Source organism: Orbicella franksi, chromosome 1 (genome assembly GCF_964199315.1).
Source record: "Orbicella franksi chromosome 1, jaOrbFran1.1, whole genome shotgun sequence".
Lineage (NCBI taxonomy): Eukaryota > Metazoa > Cnidaria > Anthozoa > Scleractinia > Merulinidae > Orbicella > Orbicella franksi.
In genome coordinates this window covers 10,935,181-10,955,323 of record NC_138145.1, presented here as the reverse complement: position 1 = coordinate 10,955,323, position 20,143 = coordinate 10,935,181, and the positions used below count along the sequence as shown (strand labels likewise).

At 39.1% G+C, this 20,143-nt stretch overlaps 1 protein-coding gene and 1 long non-coding RNA gene across 2 annotated transcripts; both read left to right on the top strand.

The window, feature by feature from the left end:
- The first annotated feature begins 4,547 nt into the window (after positions 1-4,547).
- On the top strand, positions 4,548-5,754 carry LOC145489702 (uncharacterized). Its single transcript, XR_014049617.1, has 2 exons — positions 4,548-4,768; positions 5,444-5,754. It is a non-coding gene; the product is annotated as an uncharacterized LOC145489702 (long non-coding RNA).
- Positions 5,686-19,292, top strand: LOC145478140 (transmembrane channel-like protein 3; the record flags this gene model as incomplete). The annotated part of the gene is made up of 20 exons (XM_081456101.1): positions 5,686-5,858; positions 6,416-6,491; positions 7,062-7,143; positions 7,618-7,724; positions 8,221-8,304; positions 8,475-8,620; positions 8,811-8,958; positions 9,313-9,356; positions 13,780-13,927; positions 14,296-14,405; positions 14,858-14,924; positions 15,063-15,156; positions 15,762-15,928; positions 16,055-16,122; positions 16,627-16,827; positions 17,347-17,379; positions 17,637-17,759; positions 17,906-17,984; positions 18,208-18,250; positions 18,477-19,292. Coding segments are annotated over 20 exons (2,631 nt in total), but the record flags the coding sequence as incomplete, so codon positions are not given.
- Between the last annotated feature and the right edge of the window lie 851 nt (positions 19,293-20,143).

Below are 20,143 nucleotides of genomic sequence, written 5' to 3'. Positions count from 1 at the left end.
TTACAAAGAAACCTTGTAAAACTGACATACTATTCCCAAAAACAGTGAATTGACTGCCGGAGTGCAAACAGATCTTACACACTGACTAGCTAGTCAGATTGTCATGTCATCAGCAGCTTCCGCCGTAGCACTAGCACACTGACCGTTGTTATCTGACTTCAGCAATTTCAGGAAAAGGAAAGATAGTAGGTCGCTACCGTGAGAATTAAACTCAAATTGTCCACCAAATATGATGGAAACAAGATTCCTTCTTAACAACAAACTGCTTCTTTGGTGCAACGTTTTGTGTGTGAGGGAACCAATCAGAATTATCCTTTTCATCTTGGACCTGTTTGCCATATATTAATACATTGTTTATCACGTTCGATACATTTTTTTGAGGGGAGAGGAACGGTTTAGGGAGGAGGGAAAAACGGCCAAAAAAAAAATAGGAAGGAGGGAGAAAGGAAGCAAAAAAATAGGGAGAAGGGAGAACCAGAGCATAAAAAGGGAGAAGGGAGAATGTTCTCTAAAAAATGTGACATGAATATTCAAGGCCTTACCGACCCACAGATGAGGGCAGCTTTGGCCACGAACTGCAAGTTAAAGTGTATTTAAGAGTTCTCGCTTGTAGTCTCAACAATTTCAAGCCCTCGACCTCCCCTTGGGTCCCTTGGGTCCCCTTGTGCGTCTTGTGAGGTCATTATTTGTACACCATACCCAGGTCTTGGCCGAGCGGAGACGACAGCACTGATCTGCCTGATTTCCGGTCTTTTGTGACTTCTTTTGTCTGGCGTCGGTTTTAGCGGTCTCAACGAATTTGAAGTTTTCGGAGTTTTTTTGAGTATCAAGTCTATCAAGGTGAGTGAATGTTATTTTAATGTGAATGTTTTAATGTGAAACTACAAAGCACAAATTTACGACGTTGCCCATTGCTTTGTACGCAACGGAGCCACCTCAAAATGCAGATCTTGACTTCTCTGTTTTTCTTAGTGGCGGACATACCCCTGTTTCCCTGGCAAGAAAAGTCCTTTTATATAACGGCACAGTCTTCCACAAAAGCAGCAAAGAAAACGAAGTGCTTTTGGTTGCGGGGGGAAGATATTTTTGACGTTGAATCTCCTATAACTGCAGAAATTTTTATCCAAGACAGAGACAATAGCCTGCATTTTAGCTGGAGTTGCACCAAACCCGCAGCAAGCCTCGGAACATTTGTGGTCACTAGCATTAAACTTCACTGCTCTTTGGAGGGTGCAGTAGGAGAAGGCATCACGCTCACTGAAGACCAGTTTGAGGAGCTTCAAACTGTACGGCAGGACATTAGCGATAGAACCGATGTTGAAAGTGACGCAAGTGACGAAGAACTGGAAGAACAAATTGGACAGTGCAACATGCCTGCACGTACGCGTTGCAGCAGGCAGGTTCGAGTTCCCACAAGATATCACGACTTTCTCTGACTTTAAAGCAGAAAGTGATGTTCCATTCCAGAAAGTGAAGCGGTAGGTTGTAAATTACATTCAGATAATTTTGTAAAAACAGTGGAATGCTTAAATTAACGAATGTACTTGCCTTACTCTGTTTCATCCAGCAAGTAGTTGTGAAAAACCATTCTGCCCTTTATACGGTAATTAAAATAAATGTAGTAAACATCAAAGCTTAAAGCTTACGTGACAAAACCAAAAGGTAGTATGGAAAGAACGAGATATAACGACATGACAAACGCGTTTTGTATACATGTTGTTTTCTTTTAAGACATGTGGAAACGAGGCGCTGCAGCGTAGTAGCACATGAAATAAGCCTCTTTAAAGACTAATCAGGAAGAAAGGCGAAAAATCAGGGAGGAGGGAGAAACGGCCGAAAAAATTAGGGAGGAGGGAGAAAAATAGGGGAAAAAATAGGGAGGAAAGAAATTTAACTGCCCGTTCCTCTCCCCTCTTTTTTTGCCTTTTCATTGGCTGAGATCCCATCATGCACTTGACCTGCCAATGCTGCAAGTTATATTCTGCTCATGTATAATTATAACCGCGGTCTTGCGTGAAAATGGCAAATCGCTGCCGATTACAAATATGAAACAAACTTATGGAAATCGAATAATAAATCAGTTATTGAACTCGGTTATCGCAAAGTATCGTGATTTGTCAGAGTCTCGTAAAATTGCAAAATTGTAATTTTTATGATTAATCACGATATTGCCCTCAGAGTGAGGAGTCAGTCTTATGGAAATATACTCCTCAACCTCAAAACTATTCTTATATTTCCGAAACCATTTGATTTCCCGCGGCGAAAAGTTCTCGTAAGCAGCCACAGTTATCTAGTTATTATGAATAACGTTTCGTTGTATTTGGAATGATGCTCGGAAGAGACTAAAATTTCAATATACTCAGGCGGAGTACCGGTACGGCTGTGGTATAAAAATTCGTTAGAAAGAAAAAACCCGAACCGGGATTTCGTTACTATGTTTGTCTCATTGCATGCACGCTATTACGTTTTTTTTTTTTTTTTTGAACAAATGTAGCTCGTCCAGTAATTGTTGTTGCCAACTTGACCGGTGGTCTCTTTCAAAGAGGTGTCGCTTTTTACCCGCAATTCAAGAACGAAAATAAAATAAGAAACGCCCTTTACGCCCATTTTTACTCTTTTATGAGGCTTGACTTAACTTTTATTTATTCGTGGAATACCTGCTAGGCCTACAATCTAAAATTAACTTGGGGCAGTATGCTAATGAAGTTCTTCCCGCCTTTGCTTTTCATTGCGTGTTTGTAATCAAATCGAGATTGAGTGTTCCTTTGATACCATTCAAAACTAGTAAAAACTGAAGAAAATACAGTTATATATGATTAGGACTTACCATCAAATCTTATACGCATGGCTGCTTCTTGATTCCTCAGCCGATTCCGGGGCATCTTTGGAAACTGTTATGCTGGGTGACCTCTGTACAGCCGAAGATTTCATTGATTAGAAACACTTTCCCTTTGTTACGCCCTGTTTATAACCCGTTATAATTTATACGAATCTTCGCACTACAACCAGAAAAAGAGAATCAGTAAAACAAAAAGCAAATAGCAATTTCTTACTTCGGTTAAGCAGAGCAGGGTGATGCCTGCTCCTCAAGGTTTCCATCTTCTAAAAGTCCCTCTTACGCCGGCGGCCCTGCATTACTGTTGGAAAACGACGAAACTGTAATGTTAAGATCTTTTTCTCTTTGAACATTATTTATTATTAATGATCATGGGGAACTTCAGTCTTGTAATCTAGGCCGTTCGCTTTATTTATTCGCTTGCAGAACAATTAGGCGACAAAACAAAATAAACTATTTTTCGATCAAAAGCACGGAATTATGTAAATGTGGAAACAGAGAATTCGCAAATTTGTCACGGAGTCCTTTATACAGAAATGACTCCCGTACGTTTTAAGAGGTAGAAAAGCGACACGAAATCCAAAGATTACGATGATCTTCCAAACAGTAGGTAAAAAGATATTTAGGAATACTACTTCTATAATCATAACCGCTAGAACATTATTAAGCAGCGAGCATTTTTAATCAAAGACCCAGATTAAAATATCAATATCTATGGCCAATATTTTATTTCTTTGCTAGGTAACCTTAATTTAAATTTCTGTTTCAAACATATTCACTAAATGTAGTCGCCCTAACTGAACTGGAAACCCTCGGCAGCATTCGTTTTGGAAAGGTTGAAGGGCGCTGTTTTGGTGAAGTATTCAAAATAAAAAAAATGTTTTCCTCCCTCTCCTTAAAAACATCCTGAATTTGTTACTGCAGAACCAAACTTTAGCGATGTTTATCTGTGAACCAAAATTCTGTCATTATGGTAAAGATATACCTTTTTAAAACTATACTGCGTAATTAGCAAGGAACCTTATGTAATGCTAAACACGATTTTCTTCATAAATTTCAGCTAATATTTTTGCTTTTTCGCTAAGCAACAAGGTAAGCATTCTATTAGTGTTATGTCCTACGATATACAGATATATGTCTTTTATATTTATTGCTGTTCGGGCTGAATTGATGTTAAGAAAATTAGACAGGTAAATACGACATTTATACACCTGCAGATGTTTTTACTTCCTCTTCGATCTCTTAGATGTTTCCAGATCAATCTCAGAAGATGAAGACTGTTATGCATAAACGAAAAATAAATTAAAACGAACACAAGAGAGACGAAGATAGTAACAATACAATTGTACCAAAAATGACTAGAGGTGATGTGATGGTACACGAAAGCAATCTGTGGCTCGCTACCCAAGGTCAATGTAAACGTGATTAGTTATTAAATGTTGTCCGTGATCAGTGTGAAGCATTAATCACAGGCTTGTGCAATCTGCTCAGCATTCACTCATTCAATCATTCGATTTTAATCACCTAAAAACATCCGGCATCTAACTCCCACGCAAAACAAGGTTGGCGTACTCTATGATCTTTTAAGAGCTGCGGTTTGTTAAATTCATTTTACTTGCAGTGCTTGTACAAATACCAAATCAGTGCCGAGTAATTTCTCATTATACAAGAGGATTACACACGTACAAGAGAGTAGGTGAGTCGTGGAATCCCTGGCTGGCGAAAACTGAATACAAACTACGGCTTCAAATGTATAAACAAAGCGCAGCTTTTAACTCTCGCTTCGCTCTCTTGTTAAAAGCTCAGCTTATCTACTTTTATTAACGGTTCTTCTTTTGCAGCCATTTCAGGAGTTGAGTGTTGCGATGATAATGAGTACTTGAAGGGTTAAAATGTCGACAAGTGGAACCAGAACGTCTTCCGAGATAAGAGGTAACGTTAACCAAATATGTTCGTTTAAAATAAAACAGAAGTATGGAAATCCTTGACTTTCGAGTGCTCATGTAGTTACGCGCGTTCGGTTTGACATAAATCATAAACATCAAGGTTCGTGGTCAAAAGATGTCTTTCGTGGTGATAGTTGTAATTATAATGACTATGCTACTGATAACGATGATGGCGATGATGATGATGATGATGATGATGATGATGATGATGAGAAGGAGGGCGAGGGCGAGGGCGAGGAGGACGACGAAGACGAAGATGAAGACGACGGTAATGATGGTGGTGGTGGTACTTGCTATCCCCAAACTCAAGCCACTTTTAAGTTTCTTGTTCTGGACCAGCTGGATGATCATATTCTAATCCTTTCCTGGTGCTCTTGACTCTTTGTGCATCGAACCTTCTCTAGTTTTGGTTGGGTGCCCTCGCTTTCTTCTACCCTTGAACTGGGGGTGGTGGTGGTATGCGTTTTTGACTCCGATTGTTTTGAAAAGCAGAATAATAGGACGAGGTTTAAAGCAGTTATAGAGCTAAGCAAAGCAAATAAAAACCCGAGTAAATACTTTGAGGGATTGCTTACGATCATCAGTTTACATTGTCAACCATAGCCATGTCAAAGCGTACATCTTACATCTCACATCTCAGCAACACATCTGTCCCAAACAGGTTTTGAGGTAAGCATCAGCTCGGAGAGGGACAAAAATGGTGGCACCCAAGACAGGGATACCCCGGATGATCTCAACGAAAAGAAATCGAGATCCAGACTTCTGAGGTTTAGGAAACGTACTTCAAAATTGGCTGAGGTAAACGAAAAACTGAGCAAAGATAAGGATGAGAACAAGAACCAGGAGCCAGCTGTGTCCTCAGCAAGGTAAGAATGGCATATTCATGAAAAAAAATGATATTGAAAGAACATCATTAGATACCCTCCCAATTCACTATCTTGCAGTGATTCCCAGCAAAAAACGTCAACAGAAGATATGTTCACTGATGTGTTTGAGAACATTCAGATGCAGCTGGAAATCATCGGAGGCCTGCGAGAAAAGCCTTGGACTATGCAGAGAAAGTTACAAATATTAAGGTAAACACGTAGCAAAGAACGATTTTCAGAACCACGCACAGTTGTAAGGATCGGTTATTAAATATTTGCAAGCTCATTTGCAAGCACCATGCGGTGAGTGCAGAACATTTGAGATGGACAAATGAATTGGTTTGTTCCGTCGCAGACGAGCTTCTGTGCTAAATTTACTTCAAGAAACAGCGACTATGCAAAACGAGCTTGAAGATGCCGGAAACCAAAACTAAAATAACAGTTTCCAATTTAAACAGAAAATGTAACGAAGTATATTTTCTACTAACAAGAAAAAAATTAAAGGATTACTGTAAAGGCGTTTGAGTGTTACATCAAAGTCCCCAGTACTTATTTTAATCAGCGACCCTAGGATTTTGGTTTTTCCTTTCGCTATTATCATAATAGAGAAACGAAAAACCAAAATCCTAGTGTCGTTGATTAAAATAAGTATTAAGTAGGTGATATGTTCTGATACGGGAATCCTCGCTTTTATGTTTTCGTGATGAAAACACCAAGTAGTTGTGGCCATGTAATACAGATGGCCTATTCTTCTTACTTCTCTACAGAAATGCCAAAAATTACGTGGAGCAACATTCCGGTGATCTGAATAAGTTACAGCATTTCAAAGAGTCTAGGATAAGGGTACGTAATGTTCACTGAGTTTAGTCTATTTAATTGGTGACTTCGGATTGTTTTGGTATTGTTACCATTCCACGGCCAGACACTTGCATTTTACTTGTTGAAGACTTCCCCACCTCGTCCAGTTCATTAGGCATGGTGCAAGTTCAAGTTTATTGGTCACCTTTGGTCAAACAAGATAAGAACATATGCTGTTTTGTTGTTGTTGTTGTTGTTGTTAAGATCTTCAGTGTTATTCGTAATGTTTCGGGACTTCTGGTGAACGTTTCCTTTAACATACTTCACAGTCATTAATATCTAACCGTAAAGTGTTATAAATCTTCCTGAGGGCCCGCACTCCGGAGTGAAATGAATCCTTCTGATTATGTGTGACTGACACTGTTCATAGCAACATCGAAATAGAAATTGCTATTCTTCCGTGTGCCTACCCAACGATCTTCTTAAGATCTTTTCACCATTTATTGTTTTGTATCTTCTCACCTTTGTACCAACATCACAACGAATGAAAAAGGTTGATTTTTGTGGCGATTTTCTCTCATCGAATAGTATTTTCTTTATCACTTTGTTTAACAGTTTTTTAGGCAAGTGAAAAGACAGTTCAAAAATTTCATTGTGTTCTTCATTCCATGGGAAAAAAGGATAAAAAACATCCAAGGTGAGTTCAGGGATCGAACCATAACGGCATAAACTGATAAAATAAAACAAAATGTAGGTCTGAGTCAACTTCAAAATATTTGCCAGTTCTACCAAACTGTCACTAAACGTCATTCAACCGGGAGTCCTATAAGGCAACCTGCACCATAAAAATGACAAGGGCTCCAAAGTCACTCCAGAGTAGTACTAGCGCTCTCCGCTTTAACTGGAATGTTAAAGTAAGCGTATCTCCGATAATTTGACTTATCCCTGGCGCCGTATTCGCCGTACAAGATCTAGAGAAATCGCTAACTAAAGCAATATGACGTATAAATTTAGCGCGTTATATTGACGAGATAACTTAGGAGATGCTTGATTCAGTTTTGCACTGTTTTTTAGTACGGAGTGTATTTCTTACTTAGCCCATCCTTCACACAGGCTTAGCTTCTATAACTTGTGTCTTGCATCAATATACAGTACTGTATTTTTTCCTCAGGGCATTTTGGTGCTGGAATTGGTTCCTTTTTCGTATTTTTACGTTCTCTGGTGTGGATTAACTTTATTCTCTTAACTTTTATCACCATTTTTGTCATCGCGCCACAGGTAAGCTGCTGAGTGAATTTTTCCAACATCTGCTGAAGAGATTGAGAAATTCACAATGAGTAACTACCGCCACGGTGCGACTCTCGCTTGGCTAAACCGTCTATTGAAAAAAGGGTTACTATCGAGAGTTAATGATAATTAAAATAATAGACTTCCAGTTAGTGAGCTTCCTCTCCTTTGAGCTATGAAAGAGTCATTCCGTAACCAATTACATGATGTTTCTGTTGTTCTTCCATCTCTAAAGCAGGGCAATACCTTACTTATTCTGTTATAAAGTATTTTTTTCTCCTTGTATTTTACAAATAATTGGTTGAAACCCATCCCTGTATTTAAAAAAAAAAGGTGGTGTGAGGTTTTCTTCCTTCGTTTGCTGTATGTCTTTTGACGTCATCAATGGATTCTCGACTAAACATAATGGACATAGTAGTACTTTCTAGGATCCTTTAGTAATTTTGTTGAATGAACATTAATTAAAAATGTTGTTTGATTGTTTTAGCTCATGAGCCCTTCGACTGCTTTTAATATTCCTGAGAGCGAGAAACACACAGCTCAACGTCTCACATCAGTTCTTGATGCCAAGGTAAGTGCTTTGCGCTGAAGTCGAGGCAATCGACCTGATTTCACTTTTTTGGCTTCTCTGCGCTGAAAGGCTATAAACTTTAGGACTCCTTAGAATACACTTCTTAAATCAAATTCAAACAGATATTGTGACTAAGAAAAAAATAATGCTCTTCCATTTTTGTCTCACAGGGTCACCTGGAGTACTCTTTCTTATTTTATGGTTACTATGGAAACGAAGCCATCCAAGTGGGTGTGGTCAAATATCCTCTTCCGTTGGCTTACTTCGTGGTGTTTCTGGGTGCCTATCTTTTCAGCATCATCATTGTGCTTAGGGCGTAAGAACACCCTTTCTACTTTCGTCCCATTGAAGTTTTAAATCTGGTTTGCTCATTCTGTTTAAAACTCTTTTAACTTTGAATGTTCCACGTGACCTTCTCGCACTTGTCGTCAGTTACATGTTTAAAAGTGCGAATGGGAACTTCAATTGCGTTCTTGTGATTTAAACTTTTTACCTTATTCCTGTAGTATCACTCACGAGCAGCGTCTGGTAAAGTCGTCGGGTCAAAATGATCAGTATCCTTTCGGTTGGCGAGTGTTCTCAGCCTGGGACTTTCTCATCACCGAGCGGGAAACCGCTGACAACAAACTAGCTTCACTTACTACGGGAATAAAGGTAGGCAGACGCCACAACCAACCTCGTCAATGCGCTTTTTAAGGGAAAGTGTGAGGTTGGACTTTCAGTTTTAGATAGCATACTGAATGTAGGTTTACGTTATCATACTTTGCTCAATTTGAAATTCTTTGTTTCTTTCTTCTCACCACTTGTACTGTCTCCCTAAGTTCATGCATCTTTTGTCTGATAACACTTGCAGTTATTCGTATTATAAGGTACCTACTTGACAAAGTCTCCCTAGTTTGAAAATTGTTCCACTTTTTTAAGTTTAAGTAAAAAAAATAATTTTTCGTCTTTTTCCTTTGTAACTGAAAATCTTATCGAACATGTATCATCTCCATTCTTTCCTTGAAGGAACAAATATTGGAAGCGGTGGAGAAAGGCAAAACGACAAACAAGTACGTCTTGGGTGCTTACAAGACAATACAATAAGTTATTGTATGCCGCTATAGTTCAGTAAATCTTAAGTTGCATTATATACAAGTCATACGGTCGTTTTTAATCTTTTTTTTTATTAGTGCATGTGTCTCTGACAGGATAAATAAACAAATTCAGAATTTTTCCTTGGCAAGTTCCTCGGTTTGCCTATTACTAGCTACACCCCTGAGGGCTTTTAACCAGCTTTTAAGAGCCAGTGCCCATAATTATGGACCAAACAACGGCACAAGTCGAAAAATCAATTTTGCTCATTTTTTGCCCATAGATTGGCCCTAGCTAGTAAACAAACGGACCATAGTTAGTTTCTGCTAATGCAGCTTTTTTGGGGAGAAATTTGCGAAAAACGATTTTTTTCCGATTAGGCTCAAAATCTACTTCCGGTTTTGCTGAATTTTCCGAATATTTGATTGCTTCGCGCTCCGCAGAACAGCTACTTGAGAATCTTTCAATGGTCTTTACATTCAGCTCAGGTCTTCATGGTATGACTGAGCGAAAAATAAAATAAATCGAGGCTTCGTTTCAGCCTGAAACGAGATCGAACACAAACGGAAAATATTACGATGTGTTTCAAACGAATTATAGCACTAAAATATCGCCATATTTTTCTATGGGCTATAACTTTAAATGCCATAAAAACACTTTATACGGGTTAACTGTACACCCACCTGTTTGAAAATCAAAAAATATCTCTGGGCAAATGGTTTTAAGTCGCCCGCCTTGGCCTGTGCTTCTCATGAATTTTTCCCTGAACCGCCGTGAGAATGTAAACAATTGCGTGACTCTGGCGGTCACCCTGAATACATAATTCGTTTCCAACAAACCGCAGATGGCTATCTTAGAACATTTGGGTGAAAAAAGAAAAACATAATGGACCACTTTTAACTTTTATATTTTGAAAGTCATCGCTTTGGAAATTTCGTCAATTAAAAACGCCAATTAAAAGCAATTTACTCGGAGTTCGGGTGTTACTGCTATGTCGTTTTAGGCTGTCGTTCTTTCTCTGATCATTTTAATTACAAGAACGAGTTCTAGAAAGAAAATCGTTCTAAGTTCATTTGTTAAGCGTAATGAAAAGTTGATATTGTTGGTTTGTAGCCTTACGTGATCTGAAGGAACGCTACAGTGATTAAATTTGTATTTGTTGATTCCGACGGATCGATTTTCGGTTAAACCTTTTTATTTGTGCCAGCACATTTAGTGCTTTTTCTCCTGCTAAAAAGTCGGAAAAAGTAAAGTAAACAAATCCTAAAAGTCATAAATAAGAGGCATCGACGGTGCGAGTGTCTCGGTAAGCTGTTAATTTGAACAATTACTGTGCTGGACGGATTGCTTTCCTGGTTACCCACGTACTATACATAGTTCATTGTGCGCGAATGTTTCTGTTTCAAACAACTGAAATGCTCAGTGCTTTTTCCTTTTTTTCTTCAGTCTTAAAACTTAAGGTTAAAGTTAGGCTAAACCCTAAACTGTTTTGGCGGCCAACCTATTTTTGGCTAATTGCTTAATCAAATTATATATATATTTCATTGAAATTCGCTCCTCTGTGACCGACTTCCGCGAACAAAACAAGATGGATGTTCGCTGTTCATTTAAGACTACAATCCTGGTCAAAAGTGTTGGGACAGTTACGGCAGATGACTTCACAGGCAGCCTCTCTTAAGACCAAAACCGCGCAAGCCCGCCTACCCCCTCCCCCTGTCAATGTTGATAAAAATCTTGAAGAAAAAAAATCCTTGACAATAGCCTCAGAATAGCCTCGTTTCAAGAGTTGTTCGCCTCCTAGAACAGTATTCTCGAACTAAAGAGACGATAAGATAGATATTCACGTCTTATTCCAATAATAGCGATTTTTCAGCAATCGCGTTTGGTTCCAACACAACTGTCTAACCACTTTCTATTGTCCCTTTTTCCTTTTTTCCCACATCCAATCTAGTCTTCAGAATAGCTTCATTTTCATGCAACATTGCTAGGGGAGAGGGGGGGGTCAATTGTACTTGCTTCCATTCATCTTTTGTTCTAAAACGTTAAGGACGTAGTTGAAATCGTGGGTTTCAGCGCGCAAAAATGGGAGGTGTCCCAACAACTTATGGCCAGGATTGTAGGTTTACACTAGTGGAAATTGTTCCGGATTCGTGATGAATCCAGAATGTTTTAGTGCCGGATTGATTTTGCCATTTACACAAAAGTGGACGAAACCGAAATAAAAACCCCCCGGTTTGGTCGTGTCTCCGGAGATTTTGAATCCGGAATTTAAAGTGGGAACTTTGAATCCGAAAACTTTTGAATCCGGAGAGTTTTGTCGTGTGAACGATTTTCTCTCGAATCCAGATATTTTTCCGCCTGTGATCTTTTGAGTTTGCGGTGGAACGAAAATGGCGGATTACATGATCCAGTCGTAGTCGAGTCGTAGGCGCATTGATGGCCATTTGATGGCGGTCGCTGGGTGATTACCTCGTGCTGTTTCAGGTGTAAGTAATCACTTTTATAATGGGTAATGCCATACTCCTCAGAAACCGTGCCCAATTTATACTTTACTGCGCAGATGACGACGATGGCACGATCGAAAACCTCGACGGTTTTCGACCCTAAACCCTAAGTAAATACCTGGAGGAACCTGGCATGATGGACAACAGTACCGTGGTCAGCGAGTTGAAAGAAAACTTCAGACTGTCTCAACCTACCCCTAGCCTTATTTTCGGAGGCATTTTGTTTCTCGTTGTCGAGGCAACAAACTGCTTGTTAACCATTCCATCATGAATGTTCCCGGAGTTATCGTCGTGTATAAACGATTAAGAATCCGAATATCCTTTCACTGTAAACCCCTACTAATCCGAATACTCTAAAATTGATGAATTCGGGAACTCCTTTATTGTAAACCTAGTTCTAGATCGACCACTGTAATGTTTATTTGTCTACCAGTGTTTTGATCTGCAAATTTCAGTTAATTGATCAAACAACCAAAGTAGAAAAGATGGATTTTTTTCCCAGTATGATTGAAACTTAAACGCAATTTCTTCCTCGGCTAATTCAATTCAAGAAATTCCAGGTTTTCTAGCTGAGTTTGAGCATATTGTGTAGGTACAAATTTTCTACACAGCTAGAAGAGCTGAGATGCCGTCACGCAGCTAGTAGTCTATAGAAATTATGGTATTTCCACTTGACTTTATTTGTCAGTCAATGATTCAGTTGCCATAAATCATAGAGGATTGGTTAAGTGTATCTCTGAAACTGCTACTGTGTTGTAAGTTATCAGTGAAATCAATAAAATAAACAAGTGTTAAAATCATTTCCCGGAGTACTGTAGTAACGTTCTTTATCATGGATGTCGTGGGTGTCGCAATGCAAATGAAAAAACATATATATTTATACTAAGTTAAACAAAAAAAACAAAAACAAAAAACAACAAAAAAAAACATTTTCCATTATTTTATCCACACAACGTTTCAAGAATTGCTTTCATCGGATTGCTGGAAACGAATATTTTACTCGAGAGTGGCTATCCGCGTCACGCAATTGCTTACATTCCAACGGCGGATTTTGGGCAAAATCTATGAGAAACACAGGCCAAGGCGGGCGACTTGAAACCATTTGCCCAGAGATATTTTTTGATATCCTAACAGGTGGGTGTATATTTAACCCGTAGAAAGTGTTTTTATGGTATTTAAAGTTATAGCCCATAGAAAAATATGGCGATGTTTTTAAGCAATAATTCTCTTGCGACATACTGTAAAATTTTGCGTTTCAGTTTTACCTCTTTTCGGGCTCAAAACTAACTTTGATTTATTTTATTTTTCGCTCAGTCATACTACCAAGACCTGAACTGAATATAAAATCCATTGAAAGATTCTCAAGTAGTTGTTCTGCGGAGCGCGAAGCAATCAAATATTCGGAAAATTAAGCAAAACCGGGAGTAGATTTTGAGCCCAGTCGGGTCGAAATCGTTTTTGGCGTATTTCTACCAAAGAAAGCTGTATTAGCAGAAACTAACTATGGTCCGTTTCTATTCTTACTAGGACCTATCTATGGACAAAATACAAGCGAAATCAATTTTTCGACCTGTGCCATTGATAGGCGATTTAGGTCCATTTTTATAGGCATTCACTCTTAAGTCTTTTCTCTTTTAGATCACTTCTGCTTACTAAAATCTGATAGGTTTTCAAGTCTAACGCCACAATGGCAGGTATAAAAAGTCTAGGCGAACGATTTGAGTCACGGTTAAGGACGGAATGCACGACAGAGGAGTCTCCTTTTTCCTTCACTGTTAAATAACTGGAGAAAATTGTTGTTGTTGTTGTTGTTGTTGCTGTTGTTGACGCGAGTAAGACAGTGTAAAGCTGCGCTTCTAGGCTGTTGTTTCTTATCAGACTAACCTTTACATTTCAGAAAGAGCCTCATAGCTCGTCGTGTATTGGCCAATGTGTTCGTGCTTGGAGTGTTAAGTGCCAGTGCATATTTAATCTACTTGGTTGTCAAGCGTTCAGATGAAAGAGAAAAAGAAGGCAAACCGCCGACTGTGTTGGAACAATATGAGGTAAAACAAAGGCTGCTAAATATATTCTTCATCTTCAAAAATCACCATTTTCACGCTGTGCCTCCTGGTTTGTCGGTAGTCTTTCATATGGCGAGATTTATATAATTAGGGAACGGCTGTTCACTGACGGGCATAGCTCTGACGCGACTTTCAAGATGGTTACACCGTCATCTTCTTACTCCGAAGAGTTTCTTCTTTTCTCTCGTTTCGCCGCTCTACTCCGATCGCTTCTAATGAGAAGTGGATATTTTAATAATTACATTTCTTATTCGATCCAGCAATGCAATTCTAAGCTCTGACACTGCAAAACATTTGGTTTTATTTTCTTGCACAGTAATCACTGGTGTTTTTTTTGTTTTATCTCACAGATCTCTTTAGCCATCACTGGCATGAATGCTGTGTGTCCAGTATTTTTTAAATTGATTTCCTTGATAGAACAATATCACCCAAGAGTTGCACTCTATTGGGAGCTGACCAGGTATTTTGCATTGTACAAAGCCTTTATTCGCTTTTGACAATTTTTATAGAAAAAGCGCAATATAAGTAATAAATAAATAAATAAATAAATATTATCCCCAATTATCGCTTCTCACTCCTTGGGTTTTAGAACAGAAGACAGTTCTCAAGGTTAATACGGATTTCTGTCGATGAAAACTTTTGCTTGGCTAGTTAATAACTAGACCTATATTCCTATTTAAATTTACTACTATTAAATTTATTCTAAGGATTCAATTGCCCCCTTTATGCCTTTGGTAATACACTTCTATCTCTTCGCCAAGGCGTATCTAAATATCGTTAAGTGTATTGATTGTTGGAATTGCTATGGTTAAGTTGTGAAAAACTTAGAGTCATCGCGTGAAGAAAGTATTGGGAGACTAATAACTTTCTTATCATTTTATTCTCATGGCATTTTTCTGTTATTCTTTGCAGGATAATGTTTTTGTACCTTGGAAATATGTATGTGCTGGTAATATCTCTCCTTAACAAAATTAATCAGGTACGTGAAATGAAGATTTGTTGGTTTCAACCTTTAATTCCTCGCATTGTTCACTCGGTTCTATTTTTGCAGTCGACGTAATTTTCATTTGCTCGGCCCTCTCACTCATTTTCTTAGTCATACGTTCTCTTTTTGCAGTCAAAGGTTTCTCCTCTAGAAGTCTCTGCTATCTCTGATCCCACGAACGCAACTGACGTTCCTGTTACCACGGTTACGTCAAATGTCACAGCTGGTAAGATATTCTCGGTAGCTATATTCCTTATTATATGACTGAGAAAATTATTCCATTGTGATTGGCTGAGAGCAGGCCAATTTATCGTTAATGTATTGCACTACATTGCAAATTAACGCGCACGCGTTCGAAAGTTTCCCAATCATGTAATAGATGAGTAACGTATGAAAGCTCGAGCAATTAAGGATTTACACTGCTCGTGATATTTAAAAATTCTTTCAAATTGCACTCGCCTAAAGGCTCGTCCAATTTTGAGAGAATTTTCAAATATGACTCGTGGTGTAATTCCTTAATTGCATTCGTATTCATACGATTACTTATATATACTTTAATGGCTAAGACACCAAATTGTTGAACACCAAAAACTTTTCACTGCAGTGAGTTTTCACGAGTGAAGGGACCAAACAAAAAAATCGATAGTAATACGGAATGAAAAATAATAAAAGTTCGCCAAGGAGGTATTCATGGTGTTGTAGTTGACAGTATTTTCAGGACTCAAGTTATTGAACAGAGGTCATCATGGCCACGATTTAAAAACACGAACAAGATTCGCTTTTTTTGATTTAGTTTCTTTCATTAACAACATCTCTTGTCTGTTATGTTAGGTGGTTCACTGTGTTGGGAGACTACAGTTGGTCAGGAGCTGTTTAAGTTGACGATAATTGACTTGGTAGCCCTGGTGTTCAGTGTGTTGACTGGTGACTTGTTCGTCTCGCTCACTGTCAGATTCCTCAACTGCTTCCAAGGGCGACTCATGGATCTTGAGAAAGTTGTAAGTTGTTAAAACTATTCCCTTTCACCCCTTTCTATTGCGCCGGGATATTTTTTCAAGTCATCCTTCTTAGTAGAAATGACGTTCAAGAAAATGTTTTCAGTCATTATCCCCACATTTCTTCAGTTAGGCTATCCTGAGTTCAAACTGGCAGAAAATGTGTTACAGCTCATTAACAGCCAAGGACTAATTTGGTGAGTCAACATGTACAAGCACGCATCTTTTATAAATACTTTGACGATACTGTCAGAGGGAGCAGTCGGGGTCAGGGAATTGGGGTCCTTGGACTAACGGGGGTGGGGAGTTTACGGGAGAATGGGGAAACGAGGGGGTAATCTTCGATCAGGTGTTCTTTTCCAAGGTGGCAGGAACTGAGAGAAATAAGAGTATGTGGTAACTGAAGAAGAAAACAGGCGGAAACCGGAGGAAAAACGACAGGAATTGGCAAGTTCCGAGCACTCCCTTTCCTCCTCCAACTGGGATAATGAGTTCCGACGCAAGCAACAAGCCTTGTAGTCCCGTCGTTGTCACAAACATATAAGTAACGAGCCAAATTTTCCGAATCGTGCCAGTTTGATAAGTCACTCCCGCGGATGATGGCAATACTGGGTAAATGTTTCGAATATATTGATAACACTTCAACTCACCTCGGCCTCTCTTAGCTCTAAAATGACGAGGTGTTGTATTATTTTTTCAAGGATGGGCCTGATTTTCTCTCCTGGGCTCATAATGCTGAACATTCTGAAGCTGGTCATCATCATGTACATCAGGAGCTGGGCCGTGATGGTCACTAATGTCCCTCCTAAGAGAATCTTCAAGGCCTCGCACCGGTTCTATTTGTTTCTTCTCCTCGTGATGTTATTCCTTTGCATGCTGGCTGTAGGATACGCCGCTGTGGAGTGAGTACAGATCGCTCTGCTATTTCGCTTCCTTTTTTCCCGTTCTTCTGTTCTACAATGCTGCACTTTTGGTTTATTAACTTCCCAACTGTCTCTAAAAAGATCACTAAGCGGCCGGCTCTTCGATAAACCTGAAACAATTTATTGCATAACTCGAAGTATGAATACAAACTGAAATTTTGTCTGCTTCGTGGCAGTGGGTGTGGCTTATAAGACTTGCACAAAACGTATGAATTATGCTAGAAACACACACCAAAAATTTGTAGGCTGAAACTTAGAAGGATTTTTTTCAAAATTCTGCCTTAAATTCGGTAAACTTTAACTCCTTGGGTTCCGGATGACACCAAATCTATGATATCATTGACTTGATTTGTTTGAACGGACCATAGTATTCTCTCATATTTTATTTTGCCGAATCGATCTGAAACAGATCTATTGCCCCTTGATTGATCTCCACATTCAGTAATCACTACGTCTTAAATCTTGAAGCTTAAGCTTTTTGTATTCTTTCTTCTGCAGAATAGAGCCTTCAAAGTGGTGCGGTCCTTTCAGGTGAAGAAACTTTACAATCTGTTCTGGGCTTTGATATATTTCTCAAGAACGCATCGAGGCGATTCAGTTGAGCTCCTTTTATAAACTAAGTCCGTTCCGATGTATAGTTGAAAATTTAAAGTATTTTGAGAACAATTCCCTTCCTCATCAGTGAGATTATAACCTCACAAGATGCTAGATCTTATTTGAGATCATTTTTTAAGGAATATCCAAGGTATCAAGAATTTAACTTCCGTTTCTTCGATCTGAATCCACAGGGGCAAACGTAACATGTACACAGTACTTACAGAATCAATTGACAATGGGCCCGCACTGTTAGACACCGTATTTGACTACCTGAGTGGCCCTAGCGTCGTGATACCAGTGTTCATATTAATGTCGTAAGTAGCAAATGAAATGCAAGAGCTACGAGGCGATTAATTTATGTTCTTTTTAACACTAACCAGCCCAATGGGTTGTTTTGGAACGTAGCAAGCTAATGTTTTTTTCTAAAGTAATTTTGAATCTTAGCTTATTGTTTCGCCAGGATTGCAATCTACTACTACAGGTCCAAAGCAAATTATCTCCAAAGCTCCAATCGTCAGCTGGTGTTACAGTTACAATACGTAAGTAGACATTTCTCATACAGGTGCAGCCCCTTAGAGTAGTTCTGCGCGCTGATGCGTTAAAGGACTGGTCGGGTAGTCATGAACCCGTCCCGAAAAAGCACCCGACCTCTCGGAATACTGCGCGTCAATAAATGTAAAATACAGCCAGATCCAGACTTGTTCATAGAGTATTATTTTCTTTTTCTTGACGTAAAATTCATTTAGTTTGCTTTCATTTTAGGAAAGAACGGAGGACAGAAAGAAACTATTTCGAAGCGCTTCAGGTGAGCACCGCCTGTTTCTACGTTTAGACCAGCTGTTTAGGAATACATTTGACACCAAGTTCGACACCAAGTTCTGTAAGTTTAGGCGTTCCCTCTCGGCAAGTCCTAAAAAAACCTACAAGAAGTCAGGGGAAAGGCGTGTTTAATGTGGTCACTTTCTCTTTGCGTCAGAGTATGACTGTTAGCGTCGTTGTTTTCTCTTGTTTTCTATTTTTGAAAAATTTAGAGCGACATCGCAACACGTCGAGTGAAGAAGGCAGCATCAATCACCCTCGCGCCCAGCCGGGTCGGTCAACAGCTGGACGTAAATCTCATCACCTCTTTAATGAAAGGACAAGTAATGTACAGAACAATGAGTCCCCTGGGGAGAGGATGAAAGGATCCTTTGCCCAGGTGGCGAGTGGTGTTTCACGCATGAGACAAGCGCAACGAAAAGAAATGGTCCCATTTGTAAGATACGATGGAGTTGTGGAGGACACTGAAGCCACAAGTGCTCATGCGTACCGTGAAGTGAAAGTGATTGTTCCTAGGTCAACGAGCAGTTCAAGCTCGTCCACTGTTTCGAGCCTGCGATCCGTTGACCAGCGGATGGCTTCTCCCAGAAGCAAACACGTGCAATCACGTGATCACTCTCATCATCATCGTCGACGTCATCAAAACAGTGAATGTAGCGAGAGTCATATAAGTAATCAAGAGCAAAGTCGTTCTAGTTCTACTGTTGAGAAACTGTCGGATCGCGGAGAATCCATCCAGCTGAAAGTTGTAGATATCGTTGAAGACGTGACTCACAGTGAACATCTCTGCGAGACAAGCCAAAAGACAACAAAAGAAGGCGGCTCACTGGCCGCCATGTTTGATTCATAACTATCAGCTTAGGCTTCAGTCGTATTTATTATTCTAAGTATTGTTCAATTTCCTCTGAACAGTCCCATGTGGGAATTGGGCATTTACCGACAAGAACGTTAAAGGAAAGAGAATCGAAAAGTACTGACGATCTATAGCTCAGAAAATAACAATAAGAACTGATCGATCAATCAATAAAACAGTCAACGAACGACTTTATTAATAACTACATGTTTCTGTAGGCTAAGTGAGTGACAATGTTCTTAATTAGTTGGCCAACAATGCATGCAAGCTGGTAATATTGAAACTATAAACAATTTTATAAGCCCAAAGTAAAACGTTGTTCTTATTAACTGCATAAATGTTAACATTTTTCAAAATGGTAAATATGGCTTCCCTTCTACACATACCATACGTCAAAGGAACTGAGATAACTGTTATTACTCTCTGGAGCAGTAACTTCTTTAAGAACTTGTTTATTTGACCGGTGTAAAAAAACCGGAAAGAAAACTTATTTTTGCAGAACTTTGATAATAAGAACAAAACCGTCCTTTAGTTTTAAAGTTCCAGAAATTAGAAATAATAGAATCGAACTCGAGAATTTCATCTTCGCTATTTCCACCGCTCATTACAGTTTCAAAAAAACATTGCGTTTTTATACAGTGTTTTTGCTTTATGTACCCTTTATAACTCGGTACTTGTAAAACCTTGTTAGTTCCCTATGTTCCTATGTTCCTATGTTCCTATGTTTTGGTTACCGCTCAGGGTGTTCCGTCTAATCGCACTATTTCAGGGTGAACTACCAATAATCAGGAACAGACCAGATGTAAATAAATCAAATAGAAATCTAACAGTCATCACACTGTCTGGGTTAGCGGCTCTTGGAACTCTCTTGGCCGTCAGTGTAAGTTATCACTCATTAATTAATAAAAATATATTCTGGCGGATTTTTCGAGCTTGGTGTTTATTTTGTTCAGTCACTCCTTTCTATTCTTAGAACCTAATTCCGCATTAAAAAAACAAATTGCGTTGTAAAAGATATATACTCTT